A 13,367-nucleotide genomic window follows, 5' to 3' on the forward strand; every position below is an offset into this window, starting at 1 on the left:
AACAATAAAAAAAGAGGGACACCTGGGTGGCTCAGTGGATGAAGTGTCTGACTCTCGATTTCAGCTCAGGTCATGATCTCAAGGTCTTCAGATGGAGCCCTATGTCTGGCTCTGTGCTCAGCTGGGAGTCTGCTTGAGATTCTCCCTCTCCCTCTGCCCCTCCCCTGATGCACACACATTCTTTTTCTCTCTCTAAAATACATAAATAAATCTTGGGGCGCCTGAGTGGCTCAGGTTAAGTGACTGCCTTCGGCTCAGGTCATGATCCCAGGGTCCTGGGATGGAGCCCCGCGTTGGGCTCTCTGCTCAGCAGGGAGCCTGCTACGCCCTCTCCCTTTGGCTCTGCCTACTTGTGCTTGCACGCGCTCTCTCTCTCTGTCAGATAAAAATATTTTTTTAAAAAAAGAGTTAACTATTTGGTCTTCAGAGTGTGGAAGTCAGGCATTCCAGGCACAGAGGTATGAAACTATATGGTGCATAAAAGAACTGCAAAGAACTAAATCTACCTGGGCGCCTGGGTGGCTCAGTCGGTTAAGCAACTGCCTTCAGCTCAGGTCATGATCCCAGGGTCCTGGGATCGAGTCCCACATCGGGCTCCCTACTCTGCGGGAAGCCTGCTTCTCCCTCTCCCACTCCCCCTGCTTGTGTTCCCTCTTTCGCTGTGTCTCTCTCTGTCAAATAAATAAAATCTTTAAAAAATAAAAAAATAAAAAAATAAAAGAACTAAATCTACCTTATAGATAACCTTATAGATTAATAAATAGCCTCCATAAGAACTTATGTTGGTATATAAGATGTGAGGTGGTCATTGTGGATGTGATTGGAGAGGTCAGGAGAAACCAGACCATTAAGAGAACTAGGTGTCACTCTAAAAATCTGAAATCATAGGTGATGAAAAGCCACCAAAGGGTCTTGAAAAGGCACTCACATGTTCAGATTTATAATTGAAGTAGATTATTGTGGGGCTCAAAGAGAACAGATTTGAGCAGAAAAGACCCCGAAAAATGCTTCCTTATCAAAAGCCATTAGAGGACTGTTAATAAGATATCAGAGGTACCCACTCTGAATAGGAAAACCATAGCAGCCCACCAGGTGGGAAGTTAAGTTGTTTTCTGTTTTTTTTTTTAAGATTATTTATTTATTTATTTGACAGAGAGAGACACAGTGAGAGAGGGAACACAAGCAGGGGGAGTGGGAGAGGGAGGAAGCAGGCTTCCTGCTGAGCAGGGAGCCCAATGCGGGGCTCTATCCCAGGACCCTGGGATCATGACCTGAGCCAAAGGCAGATGCTTACTGACTGAGCCACCCAGGCACCCTGGGAAGTTAAGTTTTGAGTTGCATAATTTGTGATCAAAGCAATATTACTTCTCACACTACAAACTCCTGCTCAGTAGTGATTTAAAAAAACCTCAAGTATACTGATTCAGAAGTCCTAAATATTGACAGATTACCTCCTACTTCTCAGGTAAAATAATTTTAGACTAAATAAACCTTTCTTGTTCAAAGGCATCATTGATTATCTCAGTTGTTCAACTTTTTAATTCAAGTAAGGGATGAAGAACTGGTCTGGTCTATTGATGAGATCAGGCCTTGACCTGATTTTCTCAAATGGCGTATGTGGTAATTACTTACGTATATGGTAGCAAAACATATGACCTCAAAGTCAGCAAACTACTGACCATGGTCAGCTGCCTGTTTTTGTAAATAAAGTTTACTGGAACACCATGACCATTTGTGTACATACTGTCTAGTACTGCTTCTGTACTACAACAGGAGAGTTGAGTAGTTGCAACAGAGACTGTATGGCCTCAAAGCCTGAAATATTTACTGGCCTTTTAAGAAAAAGTTTATCAGGTTGCCTGGGTGGCTCAGTTGGTTGAGCGTTCAACTCTTGCTTTTGGCTCAGGTCAAGATCTCATGGGTCATGATCTCATGGGTTGTGAGATGGAGTCCCATGGGCTCTGCGCTCAGCAGGGAGTCTGCCTGACGATTCTCTCCCTCTGCCCCTCCCCCCACTGAAGCACATGCTCTCTCTGTAAAATAAATAAATAAATCTTCAGGGCAAAAAAAGAAGGGGCACCTGGGTGGCTCAGTCGTTAAATGTCTGCCTTCAGCTCAGGTCATAATCCCAGGGTCCTGGGATCGGGCCCCGCGTGGGACTCCCTGCTCGGTGGGGAGCCTGCTTCTCTCTCTCCCACTCCCCCTGCTGTGTTCCCTCTCTCTCTGGCAAATAAATAAATAAATAAAATCTTTTAAAAAGTTAATTTAAAAAATTAAAAAAAAAAGTTTATTGGGGCGCCTGGGTGGCTCAGTTGGTTAAGCGACTGCCTTCGGCTCGGGTCATGATCCTGGAGTCCCTGGATCGAGTCCCGCATCGGGCTCCCTGCTCGGCAGGGAGTCTGCTTCTCCCTCTGACCCTCCCCCCTCTCATGTGCTCTCTCTCATTCTCTCTCTCTCAAATAATAAATAAAATCTTAAAAAAAAAAAAGTTTATTAACCCCAACACTAAATTTATGAAAGTCTTTATATATCTATTTCTGTCTTTTTCTCTGAATTTTTCTTTTTTTGTGAATTTATATCTTTCCCTCTTTTTCTTTCAATCTCTCCTATTTCCCACTCTATTCAATGTCCTATTTTGTCTGTTCTTCCTATTTATATTTATTTAATGGACATTGGGGTTAATTGTTCTTAATTTTAAGATGGATGGGCCCAAAGAATAGGAGAAAATGTATGCAAATCGGAGCACCTGGGTGGCTCAGTTGGTTAAGCGTCTGCCTTGGGCTCAGGTCATGATCCCAGGGTCCTGGGATTGAGCCCCGCATCCGGGTTCCCCGCTGAGCGGGAAGCCTGCTTCTCCCTCTCCCACTCCCCCTGCTTGTGTTCCCTCTCTCTCTGTCTCTCTCTCTGTCAAATAAATAAAAAAAATCTTTAAAAAAAAAAAAAGAATTGGTCATTTAACTGACTATGCCACCCAGGCACCCCCTGATCATACCTATATTTAGAATGATCTCCTATCTTGGGCACCTGGATGGCTCAGTCGTTAAGCGACTGCCTTTGGCTCAGGTCATGATCCCGGAGACCCAGGATTGAGACCAGCATCAGGATTCCCACTCAGTCAGGAGTCGGCTTCTCCTTCTGACCCTCCCCCCTCTTATGCTCATTCTCTCTCTCACACACAAATAAATAAAATCTTAAAAAAAAAAAAAAAAAGAATGATTTCCTGGCTTCAATATGGAGAACTGATATGAAAAGAAAAGACTGGAGGTCAAAAGATCTGTGAGGAAGCTACTACAATAATCCAGGATAGAAACAATGATGAATTGAACTAGAAGGCTGGAGATAAAGTAGAAAGATTCAAGGTTTTTTTTAAGATTTTATTTATTTATTTTGGGGGGGAGGAAGTGCACGTGCACACAAGAGTGGGGGGAGGGGCAGAAAGACAGGGAGAGAGAGAGAATGTCAAGCAGACTCCGCACTGAGCATGGAGCTCGACATGGGACTAGATCTCGCAACCCTGAGATCATGACCTGAGCCAAAATCAAGAGTTGGATGCACAACCAACTGAGCCACCAAGGCACCCTGAAAGATTCAAGTATTTTAGACAGACAGAAATAATATGATTTAACAATGGATTGGAAATGCAAAGAGAAGGGCGCCTGGGTGGCTCAGTGGTTGAGTGTCTGCCTTCAGCTCAGGTCATGGTCCCAGGGTCCTGGGATCGAGCCCCACATTCGGCTCCCTGCTCGGGGGGAAGCCTGCTTCTCCCTCTTCCACTCCCCTGCTTGTGTTTCCTCTCTCGCTGTGTCTCTCTCTGTCAAATAAATAAAAAAATCTTAAAAAAAAAAAAAGGAAATGCAAAGAGAAGAAGGAATCAAGAATGACTTACGATTTTTGGTTTGGTCATTCTGTGGATGGCAGTTATTTACCATGATAGAAATAGAAAGAGTAGCCTATTCTGTGTGTACGTGAAGGGTGGGCCAGGTGGAAGGGTGTTAAGAATACTGAGTTAAGTTTGGGACATATGGAATTAGTGAAGATATCAAGTCAGCAAATGGATATATGCCTGAAGTTGGTGGGGGCAGGGAGCACTCATTCATTCAGCAAAGATTTATTGAGTGCTTCCTAGGTAGCTAAACTGTGATCTTTGCATGGGATACAATGATGAACAAAACAAAGCCAGTCTCTGCCTCTATGGAGCTTACAGTCTATGGAACATATAATAAACACCTCAAAAATTACAAATTATCCAAGTGTTATTAAGGAAACAAAAGGTTTCTAGGACAGGGGCACCTGGATGGCTCTTGATTTCGGCTCAGGTCACGATCTCAGGTCCTGGGATGGAGCCCTGATTCAGGCTCACTGGTCTGCTTCTTTCCTTCTCCCTCATCCTCTGCCCCTCCCTCCGCTCTCACGCTCTCTCTCCCTCTCTCCCTAAAACAAATAAATAAATCTTAAAAAAAAAAAGGTCTCTAGGACAAAGAATAAAGAGGAGGTACCCATTTTAAATACAGCAGTCAGAGAAGGCTCCATTTAAGCTGAGATCTTTACTGGACATAATAGAATTGGAAGTGATCCCTATGTCGATGATAACTGAAGCATGGGAGTGAATGAGATTATCCATGGAGAGTGTAAGTGTCTAGTATAGAACCTGAGAAATATAACTATTCAAGAGAGGGACAGAGAAAGATAAATACAAAAGAGAGAAAGAAGTTGGTTACAATAGCCAAAGAAAGAATATTTTAAGGGGGAGAGAGTGGGCCTAGACTGCTGCTAAGAAATCAAGTACAGGGCGCCTGGGTGGCTCAGTTGGTTAAGCGACTGCCTTCGGCTTAGGTCATGATCCTGGAGTCCCAGGATCGAGTCCCGCATCGGGCTCCCTGCTCAGCGGGGAGTCTGCTTCTCCCTCTCCCACTCCCCGTTTGTGTTCCCTCTCTCGCTGTGTCTTTCTCTGTCAAATAAATAAATAAAATCTTAAAAAAAAAAAAAGAAATCAAGTACAGTAACAAAAACAAAAAAGTATCCATTGGGTTTGATAACAAGGAAGCTGTTAATATCCTTAGCAAGAGCAATTTCAGTGAGATAGTCTAAATGAAGCCAGACTGCAGAGGGTTGAGAAGAGATTTGGGAGGTGAAGAAGTGGACAGAATGTAGACACATACCTACCAATGCAATCCAATGTGTTTCTCTTTCTCAAGACTCTCCACAATATGCTTTTGTGAGTGTCATCAATAATCCTCAGGTTGCCAAATCCAGTCCTCCCTCCTTTGCCCTAATTTTCATATCTCAACAGCATTTGACCCAGCCGGTCATTTCTTCCTTCTTGAAACATTTCCCTTTCTTAGTTTCTGTGATACCATACTCTCCTTGCTTCCACTCACTCACTGCTACTCTTTGCTGACTTCTCTTCCTCCTCTACCTGATCACTAAATGTTGAAGGGGCTCCTTCCCTGGGTGATCTCATCCAGTCCCAAGGCTTTAAAAACAATTTATATCCTAATGAGTTCCATATTTGTATCTCTATCCTTGACCTGTGTCCTGAGCTTCAGAATAGTAACTTTATCCACCTTTGTGATTTCTCCTCCTGGAGCCCTAACAAGCATCTGTAACCTAATATATCCAAAATGGTATTTTCCCTCAAAAGGTCTTTTCAGCCTTGGTAAAGAGTATAATCATCCCATAAATTTGTCTTTTTTGCTCAAGACAAAAACCCAAATGTCTTCCTCAAATCCTTTCTCTTTCTCATCTTCCACATTCAAATCAACAACGGTTCTACCAGTTCTTCCTAGAAAACATCTCAGATTTGATTACCCCTCTCCATTTCTATTGCTACCATTTTAGCTCAAGAAGTCTTACTTAGATTTCTCCCATAGCCCCTTACGTGGTCTCCCTGCTTCTACTCTTAACTTCTCTATGGTCCATTCTCCACTCAGCAGCCAGATTCCCTTTTAAAATTATATATCAGATAATGCCATTTCTGTGCTTAAAACCCTTCAATGGTGTCCACTGTCACTTAGAAGAAAATCTAAATTCCTTACCATGGCCTACAAGTCCCTATATATAGGTTCAAGCCTCTCTCTCTGACCTCACCTTGAACCATTTCCACCTCCCTCCCAGCCTTAATGTGCATTCATTCATTTAACAAACATTTCTTATTCACTTAATTTGTGCCAGGTACCTCATTAGCCATTGGGCAATACAAAGTTGATACCTGCCTTTCAAAAGTTTCAGTTAAGTGAGAGAAACAGACATAAGAACAAATAAATTAAAACACTTTTGCAGAGGTAAGAAAGAGCAAGGGTTATAGGATTACAAAGGACAGTGCAAAAATCTGCCTACAGGAATCAGGGAAGGCTTTACTGAAAAAGGAACAATTACTGGATGCATTTGAAAGATGACTAGTTATGGATAAGGGTGCAGTCTATGACCTAGGATTAGAAGAAAGCTTACAGGTCTATAGGAGGCTCTCTAATCCCCAAAGATACTTAGATAGTTTTATCTAGAGGTGAGTAAAGATTTCAAAACAGGAAGTTTTAACTATTGGCCATGGAGTAGTACAGCAGAAAAATGCCCTTGGCAGGTCATTACAGAGATCTGGGATGATTAAAACACCAGTGGATATTTAGATCAATATGCCATTCAATCATTTAGTAATTTTTGAGTGTCTATTACATATTAAGAACTATCCAAAGAGCTGGGTATATAACAACAAACAAAACCTACCAAATCTCTGAATTTATGGAGCCTACATTCCAGTGCAGGATTCAGACAATAAATAAGTATATAATGTTAGAGATAAGAGCTATGAGGAAAAATAAAGCAGGGTAAGAATTAGACAGTGCTGGGGCTACCATTTGATATATGAGAGTCAGTAAAGGTCTGACTGAGAAAGAAAAATCTGAGCCGAGGCCTGAATGAGGCAATCTAGATATTATTTGGATCAGTTTTTCAACTTCACAGACTAGGAAAACACATTTTCAGACATTGCTGACTTCACCAAATTGGCCCTTCACTAAAGTGATGATTAACTGACACTTTCCATTTATTTTATCTTGATTATTTGACCATGTGTAATTGGTCTCTTGATTAGGCAGGTTAGAATTCAGACTACATATAATTTCTCTACTGATCATTAGCTAATCCTGAGTTTAGTTATTAACCAAAAGTCTGCTCTTTCTCTTGCTCATGTGACCTTGTTTACATTTCTCCTTGAGTCTCAGCTAGATTTTATCTCCCTGTAATGTTAAATAATATCTCAAATATGATGGCTCACCCAAGCAACTAAAAGCAGAATGCAGTGAAAGCTTTAATTCCCCTTCCTCTATTTCCAGAGTCAGGATTGAAGGGTGAGACACCAACAAAAAATTAAATCTACTATCTTCAGCCAGAACATGACAAAGGATCATCTTCACATTAAGGAAAGGACTACTCTTCTAAGAATGAGAAGTAAGAGTACAGAAGAAAAAACAGTGATAAAATTTCTCAAGAAACACGCCAAGATAGAAATCCCACTAAGCTATAAAATAATCTCAGTGGAGAACTGGAGAGTGGAAGGAGAAAACCAAAGTTTTTACAATTTGGGAACTCTCAAATGGTTATTCTGTCTTCTCTCCACTTCCTACCACAATCCTATTGCTCTTGACCAAGTCAACAGTATGCAAATATATGATGCATCAGGAAAGAAAAATATTTTCTAAAATTCAGGCAATCAATTCTAAACATGAAAAGAATTAAATATATATGCATTACTAAAAAAGGTTACTGAAAAATGAGAATGGGGGACAAGAAATTCCATCTTGAACATAGGTCTTTAAGCAAAATTTGAGAGCTAGCCCACTAAATCCACGGACTACAGGGTCAGGCCTATATATCCAAAGCAATTTTTAGAAGATTCATTAGACTACACAGAAAGATGATAAAGCTCCTAGGACCTTCTTTATTCTTTTTTTGGGGTAGGGGGGAGGACCTGAGGGAAAGGGACAGAGAGAATGTTAAACAGGCTCCATGCCCAGTGTGGAGCCAGATGTGAGGCTTGATCTTACAATCCTGAGATCATGAGCTGAGCCATTATCGAGAGTCGGACACAACCAACTGAGCCACCCAGGTATCCCTAGAGCCTTCTTTATTCTTAAAAATTACTTAACAGAACCAAGAAGTATAAGGCAAGATATCAGCTACATAGTGGTTTTTACAGTCTATCACAGGTTTGGGGTCAGTAAAAAAGTTAACTGTTGAGATTTGTATCATTAGGGAAGAAAGCAAGTGAACAGTCAATTCTCTCCATTGTGTACAAATACAAAAATACTGTGTACAAATAAATCAAAGCGAATCTTTGATTTAAAAAAAATAAGATGCAATTAGAATTTGCCTGGTGAATCTGATTTTCTTCATTTTTGTTTCTCATACCTGAGAGATGTGACTAAAATACTGCAAAGCTGTCTCCACAGGGCTTTTGAAGTATATCTTCTCCTGAGGTTTCAGCTATGAAGAGATTAAGACAAACACTGAGCATATCCACAATGGAATGAAGTAAGATACTGACAAATATGGCAAAGGCTGTATCACTCTTTCTAAAGCATCTGGTGTTATTCCACTATGATAAGTATGAGGAAGCTCACCACTGTCCTAGGAGATGTCGATTTTATGTTCTAATCCTCCTTACCTCATGCTTCTATAGCAGCCTCCACAAATAATTCTATCTGTTGTTTAACCACTCCCCCTTTTTTTACAATTGCTATCTGTGAGTTTTGTTTCTTTTCTTTCTTTTTTTTAAATTTCAGTGCTTAGTCACTCATTAACTGTACTCCTTGTATACTTCCTACAGACCAGGAATGGGATAAGATGGTTTGTGGCAGGGGGAGAAAAACTTACATTATTAGAAAGAGCCAGATGTTTGCAAGCAGTTCCACAAACAGCACATTTTTCTAGGGGGAAAGGGAAAAAAAGTTTGGTTCTTATGGGCAAGAGATAAGATCTTCCTAGAGTACATGGTAACAGTCAAGTAGGCTAGCAAGAAACAGGTTCTTACTGAATTTAGGATATTTTTGTACTATAAAAGGACATCAGCTTGAGCTCTGTTCTCAAAATCAGTATTTCCAAACTTGTATTTTGATGACAAGTACGGCTTTCACACTGTAGATCTACCCATCTCCTCTTTTTTAAAAAAAGATTTATTATCTATTTTGAGAGAGAGAGAGTGTGCACACGTTGGGGGAGGGGCAGAGGGGGGGAGAGAGAGAGAGAGAGACAGACTCTTCAGCAGACTGCCCACTGACCTGGGAGCCCAACATGGGGCTTGATCCCAAGACCCTGAGACCATAACCCAAGCCAACACTTAACTGACTGAGCCACCCAGGCGTCCCTACCCATCCCCTCCTTATGAATTCCCAGTTTTCTTCTGCAGATGAGGGGGCAGCAAAAGTACTAGAGTAAACTTATGAGAGTGCTAGGAAGAACACAAGAGTACCAATGGTTTCAACTGTAGGTTGCTCTTTTTTTTCCCCATCAACCTGACAGTAGGCACACTGTAGATACTATAAGAAACTCCCCAATTATTCCTGCCCTGTTCTCACTTTGTTAATATTCCTGGAACTTGCTTGGAAGGTCTCCTGCTCTCATTCTCTAATTAACCCAATCTGAAAGATGTAAAAATTAAAATTCCTAATCTTTCTCTAAATTTTAGTAGTGGTGCTGGTTATTGATTAAGATAAATGCCACATCAAGAGAAAACATCACATGACATAGGCTTCACCAAGACAAACCTCTCCAAGGTGAGCTGCTGTTACCATAGTAAACAGTTTTGTTACTTTAGCAGGTAAGTTAAAAGGGTCACGAGATCCATATAAAGAAAAAAAGCTTCTCCAGAGGCTAGTAACCTCCCTCTTCTTTCCTTGAGGACTAAAGGTTTTTCCCAGTCTTCCCTCCATATTATTGCCAGATTGAGCTAACAAGTACAAAATGCAAAACAAAGAAACTTCCCCAGCTCTCTATCACCTGCAGGATAAAGTTCAGGCTCTTCAGTCTTGTATATAGAACTTTCCATCATCTGGCCATTGCCTACCTCTCTAGCCTCATCTCTTAACCATTTCTTACTTTATTCTCTACGCTTTACCAATCCTAATGATGTGTAGCCCCCTGCATTATGGGTTTATAAGGGTTTATAATGTGGTATGCCTTTATACATACTGTTCTCTTAAACTAGAATGATCTTCCCTGCCTTATCCACTTGGCAACTCCAGTTTATTATTCAAAACTCTACTGAAGCAACAGCTCTTCTATGAAATCTTTCCCTGATCAAAGCACCCTATCCTAAGTCCCTCTTCTGGGCTATTTCTATACCTTGTATGCATTGTAGCATGAAAAAAAAACCCTTAAATTCAAGTCTCATTTCTAAGACTTAATAGCTGCAAGAAGTTGGTCACATCACTTATCCTATCTGAACTATTCCTCATTTGTAAATGGGTCTACTAATAACTACTTCCTGGGACTGTGGTAAGGATACATAAAATTCATCCATGTGGAAAATACTTTTTATTTTTTTTTAAAGATTTATTTCTTTATTTTAGAGAGAGAGAACACGAGCGGGGACAGGGGCAGAGGGAGAAGGAGAGGGAGACAAGCAGATTTGCCGCTGAGCAGGGAGCGCAATTTGGGGCTCAATCCCAGGACCCTGAGATCATGACCTAAGCCGAAATCAAGAGTTGAACGCTCAACCGACTGAGCTATCCAGGCGCCCCTGGAAAATGCTTTTTATTTTATTTTTTTAATATTTTATTTATTTATTTGAGAGAGAGGGAGAGAGAGAGAGAACACCAGTGGGGTGAGGGGCAGAGGGAGAAGCAGACTTCCCGCAAAGCAGGGAGCCCGACATGGGGCTTGATCCTGGGACTCCGGGATTATGACCTGAGCTGAAGGCAGATGCCTAACTGACTGAGCCACCCAGGCTCCCTGGAAAATACTTTTTAAATTGTAAATGTATCACTACCACCACCACCACCATTATCATCTTCATCATCATCATCATTTCTAATCAAATTGATTTCACAGGCTAGACCACTTCCCATCAGAAATGACTCTTGTTATCAACCAAACTTTCCCCAATTCCTATTCATTACACTTATTTTTTTCTCTATTCTCTAATTAGTCCGATAACCTTGTGGCTTTCCCTGTCACAGGTCTCAAAACACTGACAAGTACTTTTGGTGTTCAAATATTAGATATTCCATTTGCTAAATTATTCTTTATTAATGGGTGCCTCAAATTTCCATAATCAACGGCTTCCTACTGTATCCATACTAACTTTGGCCCAATATGTGATTTTTATCCCAAGTCACACAGAGAAATGGCTAATCATTATTTCTAGATTTAAAACATTTTTGCCTGAATCTGAAAACAGTTAAGGCACTCACCCAGAGTCACACACTTTTTACAGAAAATATGGCCACAGCTGGTGACAAAGAAATCGTTCCCCTCTTTTCGGAAACACTGGTTGCAGTGAAACCAATCCATTCTGGAACAGACAAAGAGAAAGAGAGAAAATAACCTGGAGCATAATATAATTATAGCTGTTCCAAAATCTATGTAACAATGTTTGCTTAGCTTCTGTTATCTTTTGGGGATATAGGCACTATTATTGTGGGTATTCCAGTTGGTTGTACGGAAGTACATACATCTCTGAAGTGAAAAAAAGCAGACCACAAACTATGTTATACCATTTTTAAAGAAGAAAAAATACATATATATTTAGAAAAGTAATGGGACAATGAGATTCTTTTTTTGAATGGTGAGATGATGTGTGTGTGTGTGTGACCTTTACATTTTTTTTGTTTTCCAAGTTTTCTGGATTAATTCATGTATTAATTTGTAATCAGAAAAAAAAAATCTTAAAAAAAAAACAAACCCATCCATTTCTTTCCTAAGAGTTCCCTGTGATACAGTGAGGTGGAGCAAGGAGGAATAGTGGACCAAATAATAGATCTCATATTAGCCACTCGGGACATATTTTATCTAAGGGAAACATGGTTTGTGAATGATAATGTTGCCTCAGCTTGTTCGCTTTCCCTTCTACTCTACAGACACTCAGAATCATAGATCTGGAAAGGGTTTCAAAAATCATTTAACATTTTGTCCAATCCCATCATTTTTCAAAAGATATACCAGATGCTCACTGAAATTCAATGACTTGTCCGAAGTTCCATCTTTAGTTAATGTCAGCGCTAGGATTAGAACTCGTCTTCTTACTCCCTGTGTCAGGCTCTTGCTACCACATCAAGTAAGCCTTTGTGTTAGAGATGGCAACCATACATCCTGTATTTTCTGCCAATACTAATCCCATCCATATAATTGGTGAGATACATAATTATGTAAATGTGACTTTGTAAGATTTTTAAATGAAGAAATTGACATATTAAAAAAACCCACGTTTTAACACATTAAAAAAACGTAAGTGAGCTGAAACATATTGAGCTGTAATTAGTTCATACATATAATGAATTCACGTTTCGTTCCATGAATATGTTATTTAAGAATATAATATCTATTAGTTTGATTTCCTTCAGAATTACATTAGGAAAATAACCCAAACAGAAGGTAATATTTTCTTCTCCACCTAAGTCTTTTTTTTAAAAACAGCTTTTAAGTAGCTTATGGAGAGCTTCACTAAAAGAATGATGGCTAGTTTGCACCACACTTTAACATTTTTGTCACAAAAAAGATTCACAATAAAAACTTGCTGAATAATCAGTTCAATGCAAAGGCATTATACACGGCCATGAGCTTTAGATTTCGATTTATTGCTCACAATACACTAACTTCTACCGGGGGGTGAGTCTGAAGAACTCCTGAAAAGGCCCCACCATAGATACCCTGCTTTGTATAAGGGCAGCGACAACAGTGTTAATCAAATGAGTTGTCCACAGGAAACCCCTTATAAGAAGGGCAGTTAAGGGCTTGTGAGGGCAAGACTTGCGGGACTTCCAGAGGTGATGGCGATTTAGCAGTCTCACGACCAGTAGTTCTTTTCTAGCTACATTCCCTACCCGCTTGGCCGCCACGATCTCAGAGGCCCTGGGAGCTCACCGAAATCATCCAGTTCTCCTCACGAAGAGCTGGAAATGGCGGGAAAATACCCAGCAAGGCGAGCACCAGCCAGAGGTAAGAGGCTGGAAGTGGCCGCGACGGCTCGTGAGAGGCGTGGGCGCGGCTCGAGCTGGGGGCTGAGTGGGCGGGGCCTGGGGCGTGCGTGAGGCGTGGGCGGAGCCCACGGCCGCGTACTGAGCGGGAAAGCTGGGCTCGCGGGAGCTGGCGAGAGGCAAGGGTGCCCCTTCTTGGTAGTTGAGGAAAAATTACCCCGTTTAAGAATGGGAACAAAT

At 41.0% G+C, this 13,367-nt stretch overlaps 1 protein-coding gene across 1 annotated transcript in view; it reads right to left on the reverse strand.

Moving 5' to 3' along the window:
• The window catches only part of RNF212B (ring finger protein 212B), a 26,494-nt gene extending 13,332 nt beyond the window's left edge, over positions 1-13,162 (reverse strand). The window contains exons 1-4 of the mRNA XM_034994339.1: positions 13,075-13,162; positions 11,406-11,506; positions 8,869-8,921; positions 8,404-8,478 (exon numbers count right to left, since the gene is read on the reverse strand). Of these exons, the coding sequence (XP_034850230.1) occupies positions 8,404-8,478; positions 8,869-8,921; positions 11,406-11,505 (228 nt within the window). The 5' untranslated portion in view covers position 11,506; positions 13,075-13,162. The remainder of the gene's footprint in view (positions 1-8,403; positions 8,479-8,868; positions 8,922-11,405; positions 11,507-13,074) is intronic.
• Between the last annotated feature and the right edge of the window lie 205 nt (positions 13,163-13,367).

The sequence above is a fragment of the Mirounga leonina genome, unplaced genomic scaffold (genome assembly GCF_011800145.1).
Source record: "Mirounga leonina isolate KUSES-001 unplaced genomic scaffold, KU_Mleo_1.0 Mir_91, whole genome shotgun sequence".
NCBI classification, from domain to species: Eukaryota; Metazoa; Chordata; class Mammalia; order Carnivora; family Phocidae; genus Mirounga; species Mirounga leonina.